This window comes from Haemaphysalis longicornis, unplaced genomic scaffold, assembly GCF_048455015.1.
Source record: "Haemaphysalis longicornis isolate Haplotype H1 unplaced genomic scaffold, Haemaphysalis longicornis Haplotype H1 scaffold_8, whole genome shotgun sequence".
Lineage (NCBI taxonomy): Eukaryota > Metazoa > Arthropoda > Arachnida > Ixodida > Ixodidae > Haemaphysalis > Haemaphysalis longicornis.
The window spans coordinates 185,220,039-185,247,811 of NW_027526445.1; the positions used below are offsets into that span (position 1 = coordinate 185,220,039).

At 48.0% G+C, this 27,773-nt stretch overlaps 1 protein-coding gene across 1 annotated transcript in view; it reads right to left on the bottom strand.

Annotated features, from left to right (window-relative positions):
* Positions 1-10,069, bottom strand: part of LOC144148619 (monoglyceride lipase-like) — a 60,516-nt gene extending 50,447 nt beyond the window's left edge. The window contains exon 1 of the mRNA XM_077680130.1: positions 9,678-10,069. Coding sequence (XP_077536256.1) covers positions 9,678-10,069 — 392 coding nt within the window. The remainder of the gene's footprint in view (positions 1-9,677) is intronic.
* Positions 10,070-27,773: the final 17,704 nt, after the last annotated feature.

The following is a 27,773-nucleotide window of genomic DNA, read 5'->3' on the forward strand; positions in this document are numbered from 1 at the left end:
CATTCACACCATTATAACGATTACAGGTGGAACGTTCGCGAAATCTGCATTATTGTGAAAATGCAGGGCCGCATTACACGGTTCGCCATTTTCAGTATTTCCTTATGTTTTGCTTATTTTTTAGTTTTCCAAATGTCGTTAAAGCACTCATCTTTTTTGCGGTATTATAACGAATACATTTGGAACTTAGCGAATTCTGTATTATTGTACAAGTACAGGGCGTTACAGGGGTCGCCATTTTCCGTAATTTTTGTACATTTTTCTTTTTTTAGTGTTTCATCATATTGTTCGATGTATTATCTTAATGTACACTATTTTAACGATTAGCGGTGGAACACCGGCGCTATATGCTTTTTTGTGGAAATGCACGGCGTTACGTTGTCCTTGCTGGGGGGGGCACTCCGCAAAGAATGCCTCCAATTAAAAGGTTCTGGATCGTACCATTGTCTGCTGCTGTGCTTCCGTCACGCCATTTGGGAATATCAAGATAGAGCAGTTTGCATTAACCGATCGGGAAGCCGGAAAGAGACGTTTCAAAATGTAACTTTTTTTGGCTGATTTATAAAAAGTGCTTGCTCAGATTGGGTCTCCTTCTGCAGTAGCTTTTAGTTATCGTGACGTAATCACCCCAGAAGACAACCATATGCGATCAAGAGCTACCAAGGAGTGTGCCCGATAAATGTACGGACTTCGGGAGTGCGCCAGAACGGCGCTATACCACTCTGCATACCATAAAGCTTTTGACTGTACAATGAATCTTTTATCGGGAAAACCAGCGCAGAATGGAGCCATCTCCCTCCCATTATAACTGACATCCTCGATGCGACCAACTTGAGCCATTCGTAACACTTTTATTGAGCCCCTCGTTTGTAATTTGTTATTTTGTCTGACTGCCGTCATTGCAAAAAATACGCGTCAATCCACCCTGGGAAGGTGGCTGGAAAGGGAAGCTGCAAACGACAGCCACAATGATTATCCATGCGACGTCACTTGAATTCACACACGCGGTTGTACATAGAATGAACCTAGAGACAAGTGACCGCACTTAACCATTCTCTTACTTACGTGAAAGAGATATTCTTTGTATGGGCAAATCAATGACTGATCCATAAATGGTGGTTGGTTAAGTTGTTTTGGTGAAGCACATGAGTTGAAACAATTTTCTTTTATAAACTTAGACGCGGTGTTAGAGGATCTCACTTCTCCGCCTCGGCAACCGATCTTGCCAGTTCCGTCGTTGGGGGAAGAGACGGAGAAGTGAGATGCCTTGCGTTGGTGTGAACTTCCTGTAATTTTGCTAACCCCTAGCGCACGCGCAAGGCGCCCACACGACCGCTACATGTGCCGTGTGCGGAGCGCACAGTGGTGCGAGAGGTCGCGTGACGCTATCACGTGGCATTCAGTGAGGACTCAGTGGGCAAACCCGCAGATGTGCTAGGTAAAAGCAGTGTCTGTCTCCCTCGTGTTATTACCAAAAGACCTTGAAGGCTCTTTGAATTAATTTTGAAGCTTGCATCGTGAATGCGGGCGTAACAGTTTCACCTGTGTGCTCCTCCACACGGTCTTCGTGTTGGAAATCACCCGCAGGATATGTCCAGGGACCAGGGAAGAGCGCAGGAAACGTCGTCTGCGCACCCGGCCTTGAGTATTTGGCGAGCATTGACACGATCATAGTAGAGCAGCCAGTGGATGTCGTTGAAGGTGAGATCCTGCTTTCAAATACCCACCATCATAGTTGCGGTTTAAAACAAAGCACATTTCGGCTGACCAGTCTGTACACAATTAGCTCACCTCCACGCGGGGAGCGGCGCGTTTGCGCACGCGCCTTTTCCATTTTGCCGTCTCCAAACCATTCCTCTAGTCTTCATTAGTGTTTTTGACCACGGGCGTACCGGTTTTCAGAGGGCAAAGCACGTGAGAATACGCGTCGTCCTCAGCAGTGTTTCGCCTTTTCGTCAGCCGGTGTCATGGTAGGTGCCCTGGATGTAGAGCAGCATTACGCATTTTAAAACACGCGGGTAGGCAAAAAACTCTACACCCCGGTCTTGTATGCCCCTCAATCAATAATTTTTATTACGCTTCACCGTCACCTACGATGGATTATCAACTATTTTGTCCCCATAAGTGAAGCGTCGAAGCTTCTAATAACAACAAATTTTTTCATTACAACGAAATTTTTCATAACAGCCGCGTGTTCTGGCGTATTAGGACTAATTAAGGGTGAATCGCGATATAGACTGCGAGATAAAGGATTGTACTTTCCATTATGTAGTAAGTCGCATTTTCACTAAGCCATTCAGACCGGCTGCAGCACAACTTTCGTATTAATTACACTCGCTCATAGACGCGGCTTATCGTGGTGCGGCATCCGTGAAAGGAAATAAATGCCGCAACCATGTCATCGGCTTAACTTTGAAGAATTCTGCACCTGTCATCTTTACCCCCAATCGGAAGATCAAATTTTGAGAGAGAAGTGCAGGATAACAAAGCGGAGACATCTCACAAAAACATACATTATTGAGAACAAGAGCGACTATGCGAACCAAGGTGGATGCACAGAACCATTCTCTGTAATTAATGTAAGCTTATTGGCTTGGTATCGACTACGGCCTCTTCCCTAGTTCTGTGTGGACGTTCTGACACATCATGTGGAAGGCAAACACTTCACAAAGCACGATGACGCGAGTGATAGAGCGGAATCTGGTCTTAGACCTCATTGCTCACCCAAAATTAGTGAGGATACCTGGGAGTGGATCAAACTCCCACGGCTTGTTGAGAAAAGCGTTTTGGAATTCAATATAAACTTAATGGGCGAAAAAAAGCCTATTCTGGACAAAACCAGAGACATAGATGACGCTCTTTTGTTAACGAGGCTCCAGAACAGCACCGATGAACTTTCTTTATCCAATGGGCCGCATGAAACAATTACCTGCGCAACCGCGCCTTGAGGTAAGCTAGACAATGCTTTAGAGTCCGTTCAGAAGAGTGCAAAATTGTTGGATCGCTTTAACACAGAGTTTAAGGGCAGAAAGGAAACATGCTAAAGGAACAAGTTCTGTCAAAAAAAACGTCAAATGCAACATTTAACAAATTATAGACAGCATAGTACGAACGAAACGATAGAGTCTGCATGAGAGCCTGGTAATCCTAACTACTCGACCATGCTCTGCATGGACGTGGAAAGATATATGAAGTGCAAGGGGCGACGCCAGTGTTCATAAACAGCCAATATACTAAGATTATATAACCTTTTTATTTCAGATAAGCCGAGCCCTACCACCGTCTTTCTGGGCTATTGCGAGCATACGGAGAATAATTCTGAAGTCACTCCCATAGGACTTTTTTCGGCGCACCCATTAAACAGCCCAAAATTGCGGCGTCCGCATGGTTTTGATTGCAATGGTTTCTATATTTGACGAAAGTTGTCCCGTGCAGCTATCTTGTTAACCGTAGTCATCTTCATCATCAACGTATAGATACGCCCAGCTGTCTCCGCTTCATCATAGTCTTCCTCTAAGATTTAACGGAAGTTACGCAGCTTTTAAAATATTGTGCGCGTAAACGGCCAAAAGAGCCTCATTTAGTCAAAAAATGCTGTAGGAACAATGGGAATGACATAAACTGTTAAAGTGGGAGCACTTTTGTTTATGTTTTTCTACTTTTCTTTGTCCAGCTTTCCTGGGGTATAAAACGAGCAACAACTACATAGCGAGGAACTCGGCGGGCCAAATTATATACGATATCAGAGAACGTGAGTATACCAGGGCTCGGCGTCGCTTAAAAATTAACAAGAATCATCGACCGGGTTTACTCGGTTGATTGCTCGATTGATAGGGTGCTTTTGTTAATTTCACGCTTGACGGTTGTTTTCACTATCACGTGGCCGAATCATTCAAGTTTGAGCAATTCCAGGCATACATAGCGAGTTCGCATGGCCTCCCTGGCAAGCAAGACTGTTAACTACTTCGGGCATCAGTATGCTTGTATTTAGGCCTTTTCACAGATATCCCAGATGAGGTAACCTAATCATCATCAATGCGCTGGTGGGACTGGGACGCTTAACACCGCATTTGTTGTCATTCACACTACTTATGGAATGAGAAAAATCAGCACTCATCGATGCCCTATCCCTAATTGGAGGGTGCGCTGATCAATCTTAGTTTATGGCAGCGCCGGCGTCGAGGAACCCTATTACAGTGAAACCCCGCTGTTACGTCCCCCAGACTTACGACGACCCTTTTCTTGAGGCAAATCACCGCGGTCCCGGTAAACTCACCATAGAAACAATCTATTTAAAACCCCGATGACATGACGCTCGGGTGAACGCGATCCTCTTTATACGACGGACCCTGGCGCGGATTAACTGGTGTTTTCCCATATTTTATATCGCTTTGGCGCCCCGTCCCGACCTTGTTTATTCTTAGCCCACGTTTGACGCTGCATGATGTGCAAAGGGGAGCAGGCGAGCCAGACCACTTGCTGAACAGATGCAAGCAAGGAGATGGGTACTCGCGAGTGGGAGTTAACCTGCGACGGCCCTAAGCTTCAGCAGTACGCAAACGCGCGTAGGGTGCCTCAATGCCAGCACCGGACGCGTGAATCAAAGCACCCTAAACGTGCCTACCGTGGGAATTCCAAGTTCAGGTTGCACGCGGATCGTGAATTCGAAGCTCCCGTCGAGCCACCGAACAATGCGAAAAAAACATACGACGCAACCCCACTGCGATCACCGAACAATCGCTGTCCACGCCTGCTCGATTCAAGTTTCTTCCTTTTACGACACTCTCTATCCCTATATTTCTCTTCTCTGTGTATCAGTGTCTTTCAATTCAGCGTTGTCACTCCGCTACTTCCTTTGCTAGAGAGAGAAAGACAGAAACACTTTTATTTAGTCCTGTGGTCAGTGGTACTTGGTGGCCGCCGGTTGAAGTCTGGCGGTGACGGTGGCAGCTCTTGTGACCAGGAGTGTTTGCACGTCCAGGTCCGAGCTGCCCAGCGCACGCTCCCACTGCTCATCACTATTTACATACGGGAAGGGGTCTTGGGGGCACGCCCACATAGAGTGGACAAGTGTGGCGGGGGCGTCACAAAGGAGGCACTTCGGTGAGGGATATTGAGCGGGGTAGATGCGATGGAGTACTGCCCGGCAAAAGAGGGTATTAGTTTGCAGGAGTCGCCACAGGCGTTCCTGATAGTTGGTGAGCCCTGGATGAGCGGGGGGATAATGGCGGCGGGCGAGGCGGTAATGCACGACAATGTCGTGATAGGTAATTAGTCGGTGCCTCGCGGATCGGGCACCATGGTAGGGTGTGATGCTAGCCCCGACATGGATAGTAAGCAATAGTGCCACATTGTGGGCCGCCTGGTTCCCTCCCTGAACAGTGTGCGCCGGGGTCCAAATGAGTTCGACCGTAGAGGTCGGCGGATTTTTTAAGAGGATTTTGGATGCCACGAGGGAAATTGACCCACGGGCGAAGTTTTGCATGGCCGTTTTCGAATCTGTGATTATAATTGTGGGAGTAGGCCGGGTTGTTAACGCAAGTGCTACTGCCGCCTCCTCCGTCGCCGCTGGGGAAGTGGTACGCACGGTAAGAGAGGTAACAGGGGGGCTATCCGGGCTCTTGATGGCTGCGAGGGCATATCCATCGTGATGGCGGTATTCTGCCGCGTGAACATACATGATGTCTGGGCGGATTGGCAATTTCTTCGCTAGTGCTCATGTTCGCTCCTCCCTGCGAGCCCTGTGGTGCTCGGGGTGCATGTCCCGTGGGAGGGGACGAACGCGGAGGCAGGCATGGGTGGTTCTTGGAATGTGGACCTTCGGGTCGGAGATCTCTGGTGCGCGGATACCCAAACGTTTTAGAATGTGCTCACCAGTGGAGGTAGTTGAAAATCGGCGGAGTTGGTTGATGTGGTGGGCTTCAATAAGCTCCTGAGCCGTATTATGGATCCCTAGGCGTTCACGTCTGGCAGTGGGTGCATTCTGGGGAATTCGTAGTGCTGCCCTGTATGCCTTCCTAATTAGGGTATCAACTATGGCCAAATTCGCATTGGAGACTCGGAGGTAGCGGAGGGAGTAAGTAATCCGGCTGATGACAAATGTCTGTAAGAGTCGTAGCCAGTCCTGTTCTTTGCGTCCATGATTTCGACTAGAAATTTGTTTAAGGAGTCCAATTGTTTGATTTACATGGGAACTTAATCTTGAGATGTATTGCATGTTCCCTTGGTTGCGCTTTATTACCAACCCTAGCACTTTAAGGGCAGGCACGTCTGGGATCAGGTGGCCATCTATGGAAACTGCGATGTTTGCGGGGCTTCGCGATCCGAATTGAGATGGTAGAAGGAGCAGTTAGGATTTGGCGGGTGAACACGCAAGGCCTGCCAGAAGAGCCTCTTCGGCAACCGCTTGGGTCCCTTGCTGCAAGGTGTCCTCAATTAGTTCGTCACTACCTCCTGTTACCCATAGCGCTATATCTTCCGCGTACAGACTGTAGTGAAGGGGGAGTATTAGTTCTAGGCGTTTGGGAATGTTACGCATAGCCAGATTAAAAAGAAGAGGTGATAATACTGCCCCCTACGGGGTACCAATGGAAGGAAGAGTGATAATTTTCGATTTAGGATCTCCTACTTGAAGAAATGCCGTGCGCGCCGTGAGGAACACCCGCACGTAATTGTAAGTGCATTTCCCAGGGGCAATCGATTCTAAGCCGCGCATGATGGCAGCGTGCGAGACCCGATCGAAGGCTTTTGTGAGGTCTAGAGCCAATATTGCTGCTGTGTCGCGCTTGGTAGTAGGTGTTATTACGTCTCGAGATAATTGTAGCAGGACGTCTTGGGTGGATAATCCGGGCCTAAAGCCAATCATTGAATGCGGAAGAGCATCAGTAGATGTAAGGGGGAGCTTGAGGCGATAGAGGATGATGTGTTCCATGGCTTTACCTATGCATGAGGTGAGTGAGATGGGTCTGAGGTGATCGATGGTGAGAGGCTTCCCGGGCTTCGTAATGAGGGTGATCTGGGCGTGCCTCCATGCCTGGGGGAGATAACCGAGCTTCCAAAAGTGGTTAAAATAATCTGTAAGAGCCGATACGGAGGAGTCGTCCAGATTACGGAGCATTTTGTTGGTTATTCCATCCGGCCCCGGCGCTGACCCGGGGCGGAGATCAAGGAGGGCGCTCCGTACCTCTGCCTCTGTAATATCGGCATCAAGATCAGTATTGGGTGGTCCTTTATATAGTGGGAGCTGTTGGGTGTCACCAGTAAGGACATATACATAGAGAGCAAACTTTGTCTAGTAGTTCTTCGTTGGTACTAGGAAAATTTTGTGTAACCATTGTAGGCCGATGGGTCTGCTCGGTCTTCGCGCGAGTGGGGTCTAATAGATGCCTGAGGAGGTACCAAGTGCGTTTTATTCCGAGGTTTCCCTTCATTTGATTACAAATTTCACGCCACTGATCTTGGGCAAGCTTGGCGGAGTGCCGCTCAATTTCATCCTTGAGGCGGGATAGTTTAGAGCGCAGTTTCCTGTTGTGCTTTTTTTACGCCATCTGCGTTGTATCTGCGGTAGGCAGCCCAGAAATTCTGTAGGGGGGAATCAACCATATCTGAAGGAATGTCTGGATCTAGCACGATACTTGTGTGCCGAGCATCTTTAAGAATATGCTGAGTCCAATTGTCTAATCCCGAAGTACTAATTTTGGGGAGATCAAGAGTTTGGCGTACTTGTCGGAAGTTGTCCCAGTTCGGCAAAAAGGTCTGCCGAGGGCGGCCGCGCACGAAGCTGGCTACCGTCACATCCGTTTGGAGGATGAAATGATCACTTCCTAATGTGTCAGGAGTGCAGGTCCAACATGCGTGTTTGATGTGATAAGTGAGGGTGAGATCGGGTGATGAGTCACGCTGCACGCTATGCCGATCCTAGTTGCAATCGACGGGCCCGACTCTGTAGTAAGACGATGTGCTTGAATCTGATCCCAGAGAAGTCTGCCCTTGCGTGTACAATGGTGGTATCCCCAGGCTGTATGTGGCGCATTAAAGTTGCCTACTATGATAAGCGCATGGGGTCCAATAGTCTGTTTTGCAAAAGAGAAGAGAAGATTAAATGTATGCCCTGTTGCCTTCGGACTGCTGTACACACTGAGGATGTACAGCCGCTCAGCGTCTCTTTTGTTCGGAAAGAGAGTCACCAGATCGTGAGGACCCGCGATGCCATCAAACTGTGTGCGTTCAGCAGGAATATTACGATCAACTAGTACGGCTGTTGTGAGGTTGCCGTTGCCTTGAAACGCCTTGTATCCAGGGAGCTTAACTAACGAGCCTACTTCTTGTAACGCGATGACTGTAGGGGGAGTTCCCGTTGCCTGAGTTAGAAGTAGCAGGGCTTGTCGTTTTTGCCGATACCCCCTGCAATTCCACTGCCAGACCCGAATGGGCCGCGGGTCCTCCTTATTCCCTGGGGATGTCATAATTAAGGGCGAGGGCCGGATTAGGATTGCAAAGGGTATCAATTTTGTTCACGAGCTCTTGAACGCTGTTGCGCATATCTAAGCGTAAGGCCTCTACGTTAGCATGGACGTTGGATATGCCGGCTTGCAGGGCTTGGTGAATCTTCGAGCACTCGGCTTTTTGCTCCGTCAGCGCCTGCTTACAGGATACCCCAACCTCAGTAATTTGGTTTTGGAATTGCTCGTCTGGTGTAAGGGGAGATTCAGAGAAGGGCGAGTTGTCTGAGACCGCCTCGCGCTTAGGGGGAGGATGGGTTGGAGAAGTGGGGTCCTCTTGCCTATAGGGGATATTAGGGACTTTAGAGCTTGGTTTTCCTTTCACAGAGCCGCATTCTCTTGGCAGAGGAGGGATATTTCAGCCCGTATAGCATTGAGTTCCAGAAGAATATCCAGTGAGGGGCTGAGGGGAGGAGGTGGGTGATTGATTTACAAGCAGTGGACAGGCACTACCGGGCAGCTCACCTAGTGGTCCGGGGTGGCTTCTTGTCCACTTGGAGGCGCGTGCTTATGCTTGGCATGAATTACTTGTGGTTGGCCGGATGGTGGCTTGATGGGAGATCCCTTCAGGAGACCTTGGCGGCCGGAGGGTCCGGTTTGCAGCAGTGGTGGGAACTCTTGTCTAAAACTTTATCCATGGGTCGATGAGGCTGGATCACCCGTTGTGACGATTTGGGCGTATGTAGGTGCCCGCCGTAGTGGCTGATATCGACGTGGGCAGTCAGCCGATCCGGTGATGTGGGGGCCTTCACAGACGATACATCGTGGGGAGCAGTCATGGGGTTCGGCGGGGTTAGCGGTGCCGCAGCGGGGGCAGCGGGGGGTGACTCGAGCATTAGGGCACACATCTTGTCGGTGGCCCATGGACCAGCAGGCATAGCACGCTTGTCTTCCGGCGAAACGGCTTGCATCGGTAGAGCGAAGACCGATACCGAAACCAAAAAGGGACTTTTTGACCATCAAACAGGATCTGGCGATGTTTGACGAGTTCAGTCGCTTGGCGTCAAGAATTTGGAGATCCGGATTGTAGTTCTATATGCTGTCGAACATTTCTCAGGTGTGTCGTCTTCTAGGATATTAAATATGACCCCGACTACGGTCTTAGCCGGAGATGCTACGTCAGCAGAGACCTCGTATTGCTTCCCGCGGACCGTCAAGGAGGTCATACTTGCGTACTTGTGGGCACGTTCGTCCGATGGGGTGCTAATGACAAGGTAGTTAGCTGTTTGCTGCACTCGAACTTGGTCCTCACGGTTCGGCACACCGTGAGCTTGAACCTGTATTGCGTCGGCGAGGGTAGCCTGGGCTAGCGACGCAAGCGCCAGGCCGCCTCGGGGACGTAGAACAATCTTGATATCAGTTGCCGGGAGTGGCGTCGCCGGCGGTGTCCGCTGAACCGGTCGCTTGCGGCGGGATTGCTTCTTGGAGTCGATTTCGGGCGGACTTATTTGCTGGGCCGTTGCCTGAGCAGCCGCGCGTAGGACATGCTGCCGGTGCCTGATGGTTGCCCAGCCTGGTCGTTCGAATTCGGCGGGGTCCATTTCTTCCCCTTCCACGGTGTTCTTCATGACTGGGTATTACGCGGTGGCCGTGCACGCGCCAGAGCGGCCGATGCACGAGCGCAGCTGCGGCGGCGACGATGAGGCGAGCGAGGGGGCTAGGCCTGATCAGGCCTAGCGAAGCCGACGACGTGGTGTGGGCTTCGGGCACTCCGAACTAACCTTCTGGTGGTTCGATGACCGAGATGATGGTGTCGAGGTGATCCGCGTAACTTGCCGGTTACCGTGGTACCCCTCTCGATAGCGTGGATAGCGATTACCCAGCGTAAGAGCGGGCGAAACTTGGAGCCGATGCGAGGGGCTTGTGCATCTTGCGGCCCCCTAGCGGGAATCCACCTCCTTTGCTAGAGCGCCTCACTTCAGGCGCGTTCGCCGCAAGGGTGGACACACGTAGACGTTGCCACCGCCATTTTGGGTCACTCTTTGGTGGCCAGACCAAGTCACTGTAGCAAGACTGCGGTATAATTTTCGCCGCAACATGGCTTACTCGCGATGTTTGAATCATCTAATCTATTTCGCGATGCTGGATCTTGTTGAAAATGAAAACAGCATGGAGAGGTGTGACTACCCTGGTGCGAAGTAACATCCCGGAATGCCAAGAAACCCTAATCGCTTTGGGCCTGGAATATGTTTTCGTCAAACTTTTACCTGCCCCCAAGAAGAAAAAGCAACAATGCCTCGACATACTGAACATTTATAGTGCTGTCAAGCAGCCGCAGAATCTCACGTTACTTCTGCAAAAGCCCTGGTCCTACGCCCTGGGCCAGAAGCTGCTTATTGTCGGCTATTTCAACGCCCCGCACACTGAATGGGGGTATCCGCATGTGTCATGCGAAGGCCGTGGGGTGCCCTCTACTATCCTCTCGCATCAGATGCGCCTCCTCACGGACCCGGCACACCGCACTCGACAAGGCAACAGCGTCCAGAGAGATACCACTCATGATCTGTCCATCACACATAACATCGCCAACTCCGTCTGGCGCAACACTGGTCATGATTTGGGAAGAGACCACTATGTGGTTGAAACCCTCGTTCAGGACGGAACCCCGCAGCCGAGCACCCGTTCCCACAAGCTGGTTGACTGGGACGTCTTCCTATCCATTTTTGTTGTCAACTTACGTGACACCTTAGAAGATTTGGATGACTGAACTGCCAAACTCCTCGAACCACGTGATGGGGCAATCAAACCTGTCCCTGAAGAAGCTCACCTTGATGCGGTTGATTCTCGTCTCCTCTACTTATAGGAAGCCAAGGAGGGCCCAGTGCGTGGACTCCAGAGGCAGAAGCACAACCGCCCTCTCCGTCGCCGCCTGGCTAAGCACAACCAGGACATTAGCAGACATGTAACAAACTTGACCAACCAGCATTGGAATGCCCTTTGCGACCGCATGGAGGGCAACATGAATGTTCCGCATACCTGGAATATTCTCCGCGGTCTGCTAAATCCAAAGAAAAAAAGAGCCTGCCAAGAATGAGGTGATGAACCTCCCCCACAAGTCATCGGGTTCCGAGCAGGAGCTTCTTCGACAGCTTCACGAGCTCTATATTCCGTCCGCTGCCTCCATTCCTCCCCCGGGTTACACCGGCGGCCCCAACGAGACCTTAGATCGCCCCACCACGGTTTCCGAAGTAAAGGCTGCTCTCACTCGTGTCAACGTTTGGTCAGGCCCAGGACCTGACGACATCACCAACAAGCTTATTCTTCGGAACCTCACCGGAGCCGCAGAGCAGGCGCTCACAGACTACGTAAACACAGTGTGGACGTCCGGCTGTCTGCCTGCCTCCTGGAAAACGGCAAAGATCTCACTTATTCCCAAACCGGACAACGAACTGGCTATAGCCCATCTCAGACCCATTCCCCAACCTCTTGACTGGGCAAGTTACTTGAACATGTGATCCTGGCCCGTCTTCAAGCCTATATGGATGATCAGGGTCTTTTCCCTCACACCGTGCTGGGCTTTCGTCGTAATATCTCTGCCCAGGACGTTATGCTGTAGCTTCAGCATCATATTTTGGATAACCCCCTTATCTCCCAGCAAGACACTAAAGTCAACATGGGCATCGATTTGACCAAAGCATTTGATAATCATCATCATCACCAGCCTATCTACGCCCACTGCAGAGCAAAGGCCGCTCCCATTATTCTCCAATTACCCCGGTGCTGTGCCAACTGTGACCAATTTATCCCCGCAAACGTCTTGATCTCATTTGCCTAATTTTCTGCCGCCCCCTGGAGCGCTTGCCTCCTCTAGGGATCCACTCTGTTACCCTTAATGACCAACGGTTATCTTGCCTTCGCATTACATGCCCTGCCCACGTCGATTTCTTCTTCTTAATCTCTACTAATATGTCCTTAACACGCGTTTGTTCCCTGACCCAGTCCGCTCTCTTCTTGTTCCTTAATGTTACACCTATCATTTTCCGCTCCATTGCCCACAGAGTCGTTCTCAATTTGAGTTGAACCCTCTTAGTATGCCTCCAAGTTTCTACCCCGTAGGTGAGTACCGGTAAGATGCAGCTGTCATACACTTTCTTCTTCAGCGACAATGGTAGGGTGCTATTCATTATCTGAGAATGTCTGCCGTATGCACTCCACCCCATTCTGGTCTTTCTAATTATCTCTGCCTCATGGTTGGGATGTGGGGTAACAACTTGGCCTAAGTAGATATATTGGCTTACCACGTCCACTGCCTCGCCACCTATCTCGAACTGCTGTGCTGTCCCGAGGTTATTGATCATTACTTTAGTTTTCTGCATATTAAATTTCAGGCCCACGGTTCTACTCTGTTCGCCCAGTGCGGAAAGCATGCTTTGCAATTCGTCCCCCGAGTTACTTAGCAGAGCAACGTCATCAGCAAATCTGAGGTTACTGAGGTATTCTCCATTAACCCTTACTCCCACCTGTTCCCAATCCAACGTTCTGAATACTTCTTTAAGCATGCTGTGGATAACATTGGAGAGATTGTGTCTCCTTGTCTGACACCCTTCCTTATAGGTATTTTACTGCTCTCCCTATGGTGGATGATGGTAGCTGTAGACCCATTGTAGATATCCTCTAGTATTCTTACATAATGCTCATCTACCCCCTGGTTCCGTAATGCCTGAAGGACTGCTAGCGTTTCGATCGAGTGAAATGCTTTTTCATAATCTATGAATGCTATATATAGGGGCTCAGTATACTCCGCGCACTTCTCTATCACCTGATTGATCGTGTGAATATGGTCCATTGTTGAATAACCTTTACGGAACCCTGCTTGTTCTTTAGGTTGACTGAAATCTAAGGTTGCAGAAATTCTGTTAGCGATTACCTTGGTAAGTACCTGGTAGACGAATGACAGTAAGCTGATCGGCCTGTAATTTCTCAAGTCCTTCATGTCACCTTTCTTATGGATTAGGATGATGTTCGCGTTCTTCCGAGATTCCGGTACACTTGCGGTCATTAGGCATTGCGTATACAGGTTTGCCAGTTTTTCAAGTACAATTTCTCGGCCATCCTTCAAGAGGTGTGCTGTTATCTGAACCTCACCAGGTGCTTTGCCCCCTTTCATTTCTTTCAAACCTTCCTTACTTCTTCGGTCGTTACTGGTGGGATGTCTATCTCCTCTGAGCTACGTTCTCGTTCGGCATTATCCTGGATGTCCTGGCTACTGTACAGATCCTTATAGAACTCCTCGGCCACTGTGACTATTTTACCCCTATTTGTGATGACATTGCCTTGCTTATCTTTAAGTGCATACATCTGATTTTTTCCACGCCAAGACGCCTCTTCAGTGCTTTCAGGCTACCTCCGTTTTTTACAGCATATTCGATCCTCTCCATATTATACTTCCGTATGTCAGCTGTCTTACGCTTATTGATTAACTTCGTAAGCTCCGCTAGTTCTATTCTGTCAGCGGGGGTGGAGATTGTCATGGTTCGCCGTTTCCTAATTAGATCTTTCTTTTCCTGTGAAAGTTTACCAGTATCCTTTCTAGCCATCGTGCCCCCGACTTCTACTGCACACTCCGTGATAATGCGTGTAAGTTTGTCGCTGGCTTCCTGTGTCGTAATCTCACATTCTCGGACTCCGAATTCAAGAAAATGGGGCTAACACTAAAACTATCCGCACCCTTGAAAACACAGCCGACCAGATTGGCAGACTTATCGCCCGCATAGACAACCGCAACCATGGCCTCAAAGAAGCTAACCTGCTTCGCTTGGTGCAAGCATTCATTACCAGTCGCATCACATAAGCCACCCCCTTTCTGAAGTTTTACCCAGTCCGAAATTGGACGCCTCCAATGCATCATCCACAAGGTGGTCAAGCTGGCCATTAGTCTTCCCCGTCACACCTCTACTGACAAGCTTCTTGACACGGGGACATAGAATACTTTCGAGGAGCTGGTTAGAGCTTCGGCGTCGGCCAACTCCACCGCCTGGCCTCTACACCGACCGGTCGCTCCATCTCAACAAAACGGAATCTCCTTTGCTACGCAGCCCTGAGATAAGGTCAATTTGAGCGACTCTCTCCGATCCCGCTACAGTGTGGCCCCCATCCCGCGGAACATGAATACTGCATTCCATCAAGAACGCCCACTTGACCGTGCTAAGGTCTTACACAAGGCCCAAGCTTCGCACCCCACTACCCTGTACGTCAACGTAGCACAATATCCCGACCATGCAGCCTGCGTCGCCGTAGTCGTCAACACCCGAGGAGACTCTGTTGCTTCGTGCTGGGTCTCACCCTGAAGTTGGTGAAGAAGTCACCATTACCCTGGCCCTTACAGCTACCCCGGCCACCGCAATAATCTCAGACTCGCAGACGGCTCTTCGGAACATTGGGACGGGTCGTGAATCGCCCACCACCGCACGCATCCTGCAGACAGCACAGAATCCGCCTGCACATTGCACACGCCTGATATGGACACCGGCCCATTCGTCCCTTCCGGGTAACGAGCTGGCTAACGAGGTAGCCCGAGATTTCTGCTGTCTCTCCACCTCGGGCAGGAGGGCAGGAGGGAGGGGTCGCCTGGTTACGTATCAGGAAATAACGCAGCACTGCCGCCTTAGTTTGACAAACTTCCCCGGCACCGTTCCAACCTTAAAGCGCAAGCAGTCTGTTCAGTGGCGTAGGCTGCACAATAACACCTTCTTGCATCCCGAATTGTGCCACCTCCAGTTCCCCACGAGATACTGCCACACATGCACGTGTGCGGCGCGCCTTTAGCTTCCCTCCACGAAATAGTGTACGCGTGCTCCTCCAAACGCCCTCTACATGCTACTATGTCCCCTTACCACGCTAGAGCAATGTGAGGCTACGCTGCTCGGCTTCTACCCACAAGTGCAAGAGTGTGCAATCCAGCTGGCTGAACTCGCCGCTAGGGCCCACGGCCTCCTCGCCGTCGACTAGGGGACTGTAATGTGCCGGTGCTCCCAGCCGGCGCCTCTTTCTTAACAGCTCTGGATAAATAACGTTTTTAAGCACCACTACCACCACCACAGCTGCGTGTTAAGCGTTCTGACACAATAGCGACACCACGGGACCGTTCAAAGCTTGTATCCACCATGCACGGCAATGGTTTTTTTTTAATCTCCACTTTTAGTATCGTTCGTTTTGTTTGGCCTTAGCTGTTTCACACTCACGCTTTCCCTCTCAACTTGCCTTAGCACGTCGGCCTTACCTCGCGCGCGAAAGTCGTGGGGCAGGCGGGCAATAAATAGCGCCGGACAGCAAGGGGGTCGCGTGGCACGCGACGCTTGGCTGGCGGCCTAGCTGGACGCCATGGAGGGGAGGCGGACACAACATATGCATTGCATTCTTTCAAACTCGGGATTTCAGTTAAAAGGTAGCAAATCACACAAGAACGTGCTCAATATAGAAGTATAAATAAGTTCTTAGCTTACCTGTCGCAAGAGACCGTCTACTAGGCTGGCATTTACCCGCAGCACGGTCGTACGACACCCCGGCCATACAACGCTGTCTCGTGGTGCCTTTAATGTCGCATCATCGGGGTTCCACTGTGCTTTAGTTACATCAGTTAGCCTATCGTGCGCCTAAGTGGTGTGAGTTCCAGTTCGACGACGATTTTTGCGCGTTCTATACGTCCTTGTATTTGTATTAAAATGCCTATATCAGGCTGTCTTAACTACCTTCTTGCCGTTTTTACCCTTGACGTTTGTGAGCCAGCATGCATCGTTTCCTGTTGTGAGGGCCTGTTCTGTAACCCCGAGTATGATCCTCGGCAGGCTTGCGCATAATTTCAAAATGGCACTCTTGGTTTATGTTGCTCACATGACTTCAAGCGATTAACCAGTTCAACAATTAATCGCGTCTAATGTATTACTCAGTTGATTTGAAGTTTAATCGATCAGTCACCAACTCGGGTCTTCACCCGATTGTGATTGGTGCATTCATACGCGTAAAGCGAAGCGTGCATGAACTGTAGAATCCGTGCATAGCTTCGTGCCTCTCCTATACTTTCACGTTTCCTTGTCTAAATACTGCTTAAAAACACAGAACGACAAGATACAGTAAACACTTTTAAGTGTTTTACGGGAATAGATGTCCGAATCATGGGCAAAATATATAAAACGCAGGGGAATGTCTATTTGGATTCATCGGCCATCACGCAAAAAATGTACTGGGATAGCGAACTCCCTGGCGCGCGCTAAAAGTCATGCAAGTTTACCAAGTGCCTAATAGGACTTAAGTTAACAATAATGAAATGAGTGACGATTGCGTTGGTATTCGCCCTGTTTTGGCATTACCGAAATTCTGCTAATCCGCAAAGCTCAGTGCTGCTTGCATCTGCCTGCGAACCGGAAAGGCGGTTTAGTTCTTTAGGGATCTGCGCTGAACAATGAGGCAAACAATGAGACAGGCACATTCGTCCCAGTACAAACAGCTATGTTTCTTCCCTAGAGCAATTGTACTTGTCGACAACGATAAGGAAAACGGCATATAAGAATGCCAGATTATCATTTATTTATTTACAATCACAGACATGGTACCGTTGGCCGTCGAACAAAAGCACCCAGCTGTACGATACTTGTAATTTTTCTCATGTTCAGATTTTCCGCTCATGGAAGTGCTTTCAACAGTGATTATATACTCTGTAGTTATTTAGTTAATGTAAAGTTTTTTTTTTGCGCAGCTAATAGTGGGGGTGAAAACTTGCTTTGTGCAGTTTCAAGTCTCCACGTTGTGCGACAAAGTTCCTGAGCCATGGAAACTATTCTATAGAAATGCATAAGGATTAAGATTTGAAAGCGAATTACTCAAAACGTATTCAGTCCTTTTCGTGCTTTCATCTTCGCGTTGACGTCTTGCTTTATGCCAAATATCACTTTCCTGAAGTGGTTTTGCTAGGTTCCCGAGAGGCATAAATTTTTAGCGAGAACGCTGGGTATGTATTGAAAACAAAAGGTATTAAGCCCTTTACTGTCCCTTTAAGCTCGCGTAGCATACGAATCGATGGTACCTGTGACCGGGATACCCGAGGTCTCAAAGCGAACGCGCCCCGAACTACACGAACTACCCTATTCAAATGCTCCCACAACCACAGGCAGCGAGCTGCTCGATGAGAAAAAAAAAATACGCAAAAAAATCGCATGAACTCCTCCCCAAAATATTCAGCGGGTGTGGGCGTTTTAGTTACTCAGGCATGTGAGCATAGTTGCCCCGAATATTCGTTGGTCTCTAATGCGGTGAGTGCGAACCAATCCGCATTTCTTGAAGAACACCAAATAATTTACAGGATTGTTCCCCCCCCCCCCCCGCCCAGTGTGGCTTCCAATAACGAAACATCGGGGGAAGCTAGACACGATGGGGCTTAACTTCACCGCTTATTAGTCCTTTTGAGGGAATGTTGGTTTTCTCGAAAGGCTACAGTCACGGCCATGCTGTTCGCTGATGCGGGGCCGTCAGGATATTGTGTTTCAACCTCACTATAGCTTAAAAGAAACGCGTCTTCTTCATAAAAGAGGTCTTCCTGGTTTAACTCCCAGTCAGAAAATATTTCCCGTTTTTTGATTTCTCTTTAAATTACTGCGGGCAGCGTGCATGCATATCTGTGGGACTATAGAACCCCCTAAATGAATTACATGCATTTGAACAATGGCAGATATTTTTTGTGTCCACGCGACCTTCCGCATCCTGTATTTACCGCACCATTACCGAAATGCAGGTTCAGGGTGCTGCACGAAAGTGTGCTGCGGCGCAAGACGGTGCTTAGAGATGGATATGCTCGACTACCGGGGAGAAGCTGTGGTACACGTTATCCGGCCGCTGAGATGCGCTCACTGCTTGTGCTTTTGCTGCCTGCAGGTAAGAATGTAAACTGCGTGACGCCGTTAAATTGTGAAGAAATATAACCCTAGAAGAGAACAAAACCTATTTTACTGCGATGGATGTTGAGGGCCTTTTGCTCCGCTTCCATGAACCAAAATATCAATGGTATAATGGCGATGCACCGAAACCGCATTATAACTTTAGCTGCATATAGGCGGTGGTTCCCTCGCTTGGAATGGATAAACATGCATCCATAGAATTTGTCAGGTCACGTTCTTTCTACACCTGCTTAGTACAACGTTTCGGGCATAAATGATTTTTAAAGCAAACACACCCCAATTTACAGTTTCCGCTTAGTTTCAATGAGGACGCGACTTGGCAACACCAGCCACACGTCTCTTGTATGCGTGGTAGGGCGACATCGCTTGACTACGTTTGGATTAGAAAAATATTCCTGCCTTCAGAAACAGCCGCTTCAACAGCCCTTCGTCAGCTGGATATTCTCCTTTATGTCACCGCTTGAAGCCTAAAATATTACTAAAGCCAACGAATATATTCATGTGCAGCTGACATGCATGCCTGAGGTATAGGGCTGGTGGATTTTCACGTAAACGAGGCCTTTCGTGCAGGATGATGATGATGTTTAGATTTTTGTGGCGCAAGGCCGGCTGAGGGCAAAGAGTGCCAAAGAATGGGTGGTTCATTTAAGTGACATGAATGTAAAAGGAAATGATTTCAGTAAAAACAAACGAGGTACAACACAAGGTAATGAAGATGACTGGTGTAAAGAGCCAGGTTGTCATGATGCATGGTAAACGATGAGATGTAAAAACTTCACATCAGTGAGAAACTTAAAAACACGCTTGATGGAAAACATGGGCTCGTCACCTACAAAGTATGATGGGTGAAGCTGAATGTGTTGTCTGTACAGATGTGGAAAGTGTTTGCGTCATGTGGTATCAAGTGCCCTGCAATGAATGAGTATGTGAACTACGAATAGGGCTTCTCTGCACCTGCTGCACTGGGGAAGTGCAGGAAGTACAACGGTTAAACGCGTACAACAGACTTGAATTATTGTTTGGAAGTTATCACTGTACCATAACAGATTAGCGTGTTCAAAACCACAAGCAAAAATTAGCTTCGTGTATAAGTTCAGGAGCTAACGCGGAACCCAGCGGAACCCAACAGCGCTGTACCCAGCGCTGTTGCTCCAGAAAGGGGCCTAGGTGGAGGCCCGTTGAGCGCAGGCAGCAGCGGCGGTCGTGCTGCAATCTTCTTCTGCGAAGTCTTCGCCAGTGGAGCCGCAAACTCAAACTCAAACATGTCGAGGCCGAGCGGGCACAAATCTGGGACGGCTTATTTATTCTCACATATCCGGGTGCAGCTAAGGCGCGTTAGGCTTACCAAATGAATTTTCGCGGAGCAGCCCTCTAGCACCCATTACCCGGATTTCGTGGTGTAGGCGTCCGCGTAACCGAGCGACTTATGCAGCAGCGAAGGGAGGAAGAAAATTGAGATAAGCGTCTGGCGAACGGAGAGGAAGAGGGCGGCACGTGCTGCTTTGGTGTCATCTCTCTTGCTGCCTCCCCCTCACTCTTGTTTCATGCGCCGCCACCAAAGAGCACCCGCCCCCTTCCCCTGACACTGTTCCCTTGGCCGCAGATCCAAACCAAGTCACATTTTCGCAAGAGGTTCAAACACAATTTGCAACAGCATGCTCGCTCCTCCAACATGCGTGGCCAATCCGAACCACGTGAAATTTACGCGCGAGGTTCAAACATGACTTGCAGCAACACACTTTTTGACGTCGGCAACGCGCTGCGAGGTAACAGCACAGTAGCGAGCGCCGCTGTGCTTTCGCTGGGCTCTATTCTACACTGCATAAATTCACAGTGAATTCGCCATGTTTTTTGTGTAGCACAACGTAAGCGATGAGTGACACAATGTACGTACAGCTATGACGACATTCAGTGTAATTTCAAGCTCTACTCATAAAGATCACGATCAAGGTATCAAATATTGTACATAAAAGATATAAAAACACTTGACATGTATTATAAAATTGGGGCGGGAGCTGAGGCTGGGAAGGGAAATACATTTCTGCAGGTCAAAACTGGTGTCAACACCACAAGGCGATCGAATAACGATCATCCAAAAGCGAGTGAAACGCGAATGTTGAGCTAAGGAACACCACACAATCTTTTTTACCGTTTCTATATTTCTTTCAATCGCTTTTAGTAACATAGTTGAGCTCTGTGCTTCAATGCAAGCTTTGTTGCGTTATCACCTTAAGGCCGCCACCGCCGCCACGCTATCGTCTGCTGCTATGTTACAAGTTTATGGCACATGCCCCGGCCATTGGTTGTATGACGCTTAAGGGCAGCCAAGCGCTACAAATGATAACCGCGGAGCGCACCGATGCCGCGGAATCACCAATTCGTCAAGCTCGACGTCAATCGACGCAGTAATCAATAAACAAGTCGGTTTTCTTCATTTTCCTCTTTAGTTCCATCATGTGATCAAGCAGCTTACTACAAGGAGTGTGGACAACTGCCATCATTGGCTTCTCTTAGTCATGAAGAGGCTTGTACTGCCCTCTTGTGCTGATGTTACGACCAATAAATCATTTTATTTTATTGCCAAACATACTAACAAAATACCGCACGTTATTTGTGTGCTGCGTGATCGCTGACTTGGAAACAGTCAAAACTATTATTTCTTTCTGTAAAAAACATCTTTCAACCACGCGTCGTGCACAACTTCACCTGCTGCAAATTCACGGCGCTTTCACGACTTCGCAGGTAGGGGAAATTTTTCGCCGTATTTCACGGTGACAGCTGCTGCAGTTTTCAAGCTGTTAAGTAGCAATATGTAACTTTCGCGCAGGCTTAAGTTGCCGATGTGTGACATGGGTTCGTTCCCGCCAACTGTTTAAAGTACGTCACAATTTCTCAGCGAATCACAGAGACGGCGTGACGTACAAGCCGTATTGTTGTTCAATAGCAAAGGCAGGCCTGCGTTCTTATGTCCGCTGCATTTAATCTAGTTTTTCATTGCCGGCCAGGAATGGTGTGCTTTCATTAAAGAGAAATAAGGCAAACATTAGAACTGGTGCCAGTCAACGTCATGAAATTTCCAAATGACGAAAGCCCACACAACAGCTTTGTCAGGCGGAAGCATGTGACCAAAATTGAAATTAAATCAGAAAAGAATTTCGGCCAATTCACAGTTCAGTGTGAATTTCTGCAGTCGAGAATAGGGCCCCTGCTCACATGACCCTGCTCACAAGGTCATTTCCTGAGATGCAGCGGATATGCACCGTGACAGAGCTGCTCAGACCGAGCTGCTCAGAAATTTCACTTTAGGAAGTATAGTAAGTGTGAGTGCAATTTTTTCCTTGTAAAGTTTCTTGACTAGCAATAACTACACAGGCCAGCTACAAGTTGATAGCGTCAGCGAATGTCTCTTCAACAGCAACACATTCTCCACAACGTATAAATTTAGCTTCCTCGTAACCCTGCGGCCATTTAAGGTATAGTCGATTGTGCAGAAAGATTAAAAAAAAAGAAATGCGGTGACGTATTTCATCCAGTGGCCTACGGAATGTGACTTCAATACGCACCCACTGTACTACGGGCGATCCCTGGTGCTAGCCAACTGAAAATGGAACTAGTCAATGTGTTGAGGCCTTCTATTTACGATTGTTATCAGATACAGTGTTGAGGCTTACAGGGGTAATTTCTAAGGGTTACAACTTCAGATGAGGCCTGTAGGAGCCGTTTGAGCTTTCCGAATACGTAATAAACAAATCATGTGTACGATGAGAGCGTGTAAGTAAAATTTTACGAGGAAGAAAAATACGGCAAGAGATCAGAATAATAACACGCACGAGACACAGGATCATGACGCTTTCATTATTTCTGCCAAATGCAAATCGACGGTAGGCGCGGTGGCATGGAATAATGTATTGTGGCAATATTCTTAATGCTACATGGCTCGCACCACACGCTTTTCGAATATTCATCACCAGGACAGTGCGGATCCGATGAGGGCAGAATCAGATGAGGAACACAGAAAACATACGGAAGTCAGAACTATATATATAGTTGTTATCAATGAAAGTATGAAATTTAGTGAAGATGAGGTAAGAATTCAATATAACTGGGGAGGTACAAGAAACACTCCTCAAACCAAAAGGACGTGTTTCCCTTCGTATTACTCGTGTGTGTAGGAGCTGTGGACGATGGTCACAAATTCGATAAGACACCTTGCCGAGTCCTGCAAATAGCAAAAACAAAGGAACACGGCACGGTGGTTGTAGTCCGTGGTATATTTATAGCCTAGAGCAGCGAAAGTTGTTTTGTATAGCTGGGAAGGGATACTGTCATGTCCAGGTGCACTGCATGGCCTGGCTGGGATGTCAAAAAATGCAAAGACGGTACCTGCGGCAAGTTGAGATGGAGTGGATGAGGTATGGCCACATTGTATTTGCATACAACCCACTCAGTCTCATCGCCGCTACCCTAATTTATTGCTCGGAACGCTCGATACCATGCAACAGTCTAGCCAGCAGTCTCGCATTGACCTCTGCTTCGATATCTCTTTATGCAAACTGAGCTTGAAGGTGATCTGTTTATAACAGGCGGACTACTGCACAGAAGAGTACCGTTTTTCCTACAAAGGCGTCGTAGGAGGCACTGCATCACGGCGATATGGAGTCTGTGAAACGGGTCCGATACAGCATTCGACAAAATCACTGCTGATGCCAATCGCTAGTAGCATCGGTGTAAAATCCGCACTTTCGTCGAATGGCATCTGTGCAGCGACTTCATGTTCCCGTAGCTCGCATCGTGGCGTTTTGTTTGCTAGTCAATGTTGTTACCTTTTTTCAATTCGCAGAAGTTGCAGGTCCAAGCGCCCCCGGGAACACCTATTGGCTTCGTATCTCAGCGGTGTTCACTCTGCTACCCTATCTTCACCGTCTACGATCGATTTCGCAAGCCGACGCTGACTATCGTGGGACCCTGCTGCACGCAAAGCCTGCCTTGCGCCTGTGATGTTAAATTTGAAGTAAGTGCGTCTGCCGAGTTTACCAAGCAAAACAAAAATAACTTGAAAAATGTAGCAGAATTCAAGGCTGTCTTTTGCGCACTGCGGCTGTACTCTGGGCACGGTGCGAGTGGCTATATAAAGAATTTATCTGAACGCTTTCTAAAGACGACAGTCTTTCTTGGGCTACTTAAACCCAGAAATTTTGGTCTGTCTGTCTGTGACTCGATTCAGCCAGCCGGCCAAAGTAAACGTGATATTGCGCAATAGTCTTATATACTCACAGCCAAATGTAAACGTCTAAGCCCGGTTTATATGTTCATACTTGTCAACTTTGTTGAACAAGAACAAGAAATGACGCAAATATAAGACAGGAAATTAGTACAAGAGGGATATTTGCATAGTTCCTTTATTATAAAAATTCATGGATGCTTGGCTTTCGATAGCAAATGGTATTCTACATCTACTGCAGAAAACCGCCGCCTCCTGGCGGCATATGAAAAATCACGCGGCAACAGCAACAAAAGTTTCCACTAGCTAGGTTCCAGGTTCTGCTTGGAACGCATGTGGAGCACGGCCGCGCGGTTCTATAAATCTTGTAGTCGGTCGCCTACATTCGCGCGCCTCTCCACCGTACTGCAGCGCTGGTATCGAGGAACCTGGCCTGTAGCAGTGGAACGCGGTAAATTCAAGTCGGCTTGCGCAAACCTTTAGTGTGTTTACCATGGGATGAGCGCAACGGTACAGGAACAGCATGACAGGCGAGCGGGAAAGCAAAGGGGGGCATTTCCTTGGCAAATGTGTACAGAGACTATCGTCTCTTGACGACAATTTACAACGAAAGAGCAGATAGGCGGCCACTTTTTTCGGCATACTTTCTACCGCCTGTTACCAGTTATCATTGTACAGGACCGGAGTCATTCATGAACAAAACGAGCTCGTTGTAAAATTTATCCTAAGGGAACCGAAATGTAGGGCAGGAGAAAATTCGGGTTCATGAATCACGCATGCATCTTTAACTGATGGGAGCTAGGCCTAAATGAGATCATTATTTTACATACCTTTTTTAAAGGTACATTAAATCGCACATTCTTGCTTATACACATAAAAAGAGCTATACTGATATAAGACCGTAACTTCTCCCTTATCTTGAAAGGTGCGCTCCCTGAACGGCGTAGCTGTGGGTACTATCACCAAGAAGTGGAGCGGACTGGTGAAGGAATTGTTCACCGATTGTGACAACTTCGGCGTCAGCTTCCCCATGGACCTGGACGTTCATATGAAGGCGACTCTTCTCGCAGCTACAATGCTCATCGTAAGTAGCATCCTTCGTCTTTTAACCATGGATTTCGCCCTGACGACTCAATTGAATGTTGAGCAGCCCACTTTCAAGTTCTTATCAAAATTACAATTGGCTGCACTTAGCTTCGTTTCTTAATTTCATTGACGTCATCAGATAAGTTTTCACATAGTTTTACAGTTTAACCAAAAGTGATGCTGACGCCTTGCCACGTTCATACTTCTGCAAAGATGGCGCGGCTCACTCAAACTTACTCGCAAATTTGTTTTGGAATCACCACTCACTCAAAATCGGGCTCGTTGCTGAGCAACACATCTGCTCTCACTCTCTCTAACTCAGCGTCAGCGCATAACTCAGAACTCACTCCGGCTCAAAACTCAGTGAACTAAGAACTCAAAGGGACTCAAAAGTCAAAATTTCCTCAGAACTCAAATTGTACTCAAACTCAAAATGTACTCCAACTCAAAATCTACTCATACTCAAAATGTACTCAAACTGACAACGTACTCAAGCTCAAAATGGACTCAAACTCAACATGTACTCAGAACTCAAAATGTAATAAAAACTCAAAACGCACTCAAAACTCAAAATGGACTCAAATACTCTGAAACTCCAAATTTAGTCAGATTCAAAACTTAAAATGTACGCAGAACTTTAAAACGTTATCAGAACTCAAAATGGATTCAAACTCAAAATGGGCTGACAACTCAAAATGTACTCAGAACTAAAAAACGCACTCAAAACTTAAACTCACCTCAGAACTCAAAATGGACTGAAAACTCAAAATAAGTTGAGAAATCAAATGGACTCAAAACTGAATCATGCTCAGAATTTAGTCGAGCTCAAATGGACTCCGAATTCATTAGCATTCCGATTTTTAAAATTTACGTGGGGTAAAAATCACACTTGTGCAAATTCGATCGCTCGAACTCTCGCATTCGGTGCGACATGATACCGGAACTCCTGTGAGGGCGGAAACCATTTACGCTGCAGATTTATTACAGCTATACCGGCTTGCCATGATGACTGGCGTTGATTGCAAGCAATTGTACGTATATATTGGATACCAAACTCTTGATATAGGCTGCGGGGTCGTGTTCATGACAGGAGGAGGTCCAGACTCGATGGTGTGCTTGGTCCTGGGGGAGAAACAAAACATTGGACGAGGGGACTTGCGCGCACTGCTCAGTTCATTTACGTCAAAGCTGCTTAGGGTTACGGTCCCATGCATTCTTGCTCTGCATACTGAAAAAACGCCTTGTGTCAAAGCGAACGGTCTCTGCGAGTCTCTGAAGCACGAGGCGTTCATGGATATGCCATTGTCTGTTTAATGAGTAGAATTGTTCGCCCAGCACTCCCCTACAGCCCCCACCCCACCCAGACCGTGTTACGCCGAGCAATCGCTATAATAGACTAAATGTGGATAATTGATCAAACAAAATTCGAAAAGCTAAAGAAAGGAATATAAAATAATTACGAAAAATGGCGACCGTGTAATGCCGGATTCATAACTAGTCACAGATTAGGTTAAAATTTTAATATTGTGCAGCTGGGGAATGTGGGGTATCAAATCGAATGTCTCGAGGACGGAAATGAAGTAGGACAAACACAAAAGGCTTCCTGGCCATAGTCCTGATTTAGCTATGGTGAGTCATAATAATGGTTGGAATTCATAAAATGACCCTTAGGCGGGTGGGGCCTCAAACTAAATGTTTCGATTAGAGAACTAGCGTTGGACACATAAGAAATACATCCTGGTTGTAATCATGACACAGTCACGGTGAGTCATACAATGAGTTTAAATTCATAGCGATGCCGGTAGGTTGTGTTGAGCATCGAATTGAAGATCTCGATGAGGGGATTCACGTGGGACAAATAGCAATTTGCTTCCTGGTTATCATCGCGACATAGCCATGGTGGGTCATAGATATGGTTAACATCCAAAGTGATATGCTGCTAGGGCATGTGGGGTGTCAAATTGAAAACTTGATCAGGGAAATCACGTGAAACAAAAAAAGTTGTCCTGGTCATTATCATGACATGGTGAGTCAATGATTGCTTTAAAAATCAAAGTGATGCCGCCGCGGGGTATGGGGTATCAAGTTGAAAGTCTTTATGAGGGGATTCACTTGGGACAAATAAAAGATGTTTCCTAATTATCTTAATGCATTACCCATGGTAAGTCATAAATTAGGTTAAAATTCAAAGAAATTCCGCAAAACGTATGGGGTATCAAATTAAAAGTTTCGGTGAATAAAATCAACTGAGGCAGATAAAAAGGGCATCCCGGTGACCAGTACTAGTTAGGAGTAGATAAACTGCGCAAATTCATCGCAGATGCTAGAAAGGTAGCACAATGGTAATTGTGGTGTCAAAGAAAAGGGTTTAAGGAAGCAAATTCGTATCGTAAGATAATTATGTACAGTCAATTCATTGCACACTTTGATCTTAGCCAAAAGGCCGACCGACGACGTGGTTAGAACTGTGTTCTCCAACGTTCGCGATGCAGCCCGCGGGCTCTGCCGAGCCTCCGGGGCTTCCCAATCCGCCCGCTACACATCTTGGCTCGATCGCTGCGGCTGCCCCTGGGGCGCTAGGCCTACCGTCCACTTCTGATGCTCCACAGAGTGTGCCTGTCCAACCTCCTGCAACATTGCGGTCTACGGGGATTGCACCAAAGGATGCGATTGTGACTACACGCGCTGACATCACCACTGAAGGTATGGATCACGACATCAGCTCAATCTCTTCCGAGTCTTCGACCACCATGACCTATGAGTACGCTAAAGACGGCACACTCCTCTCCGACGACAACTTTCAACTTGTTGTGCCTCCCAAACGACGTCGACGATCTAAAAGATCTCTGTCTATCGCGGCAGGCAACGCAGCTGCAAGTGCCCCAAAGCATGGGCTTACTGTGATCTTAAACCGCTAGATTCCAAAAAAATTATTACTCGCTTTAATCCACTGTTGCTGAAAGAAAGCCTGGAAGGCAAGGCACCGGACGGGGTGCTGCAGCTGCGACCGAATTACAGGCCATGGCTATAGACACAAGGAATGCCGACGCTACTGAACACCTCCTGCAAATAACAGCG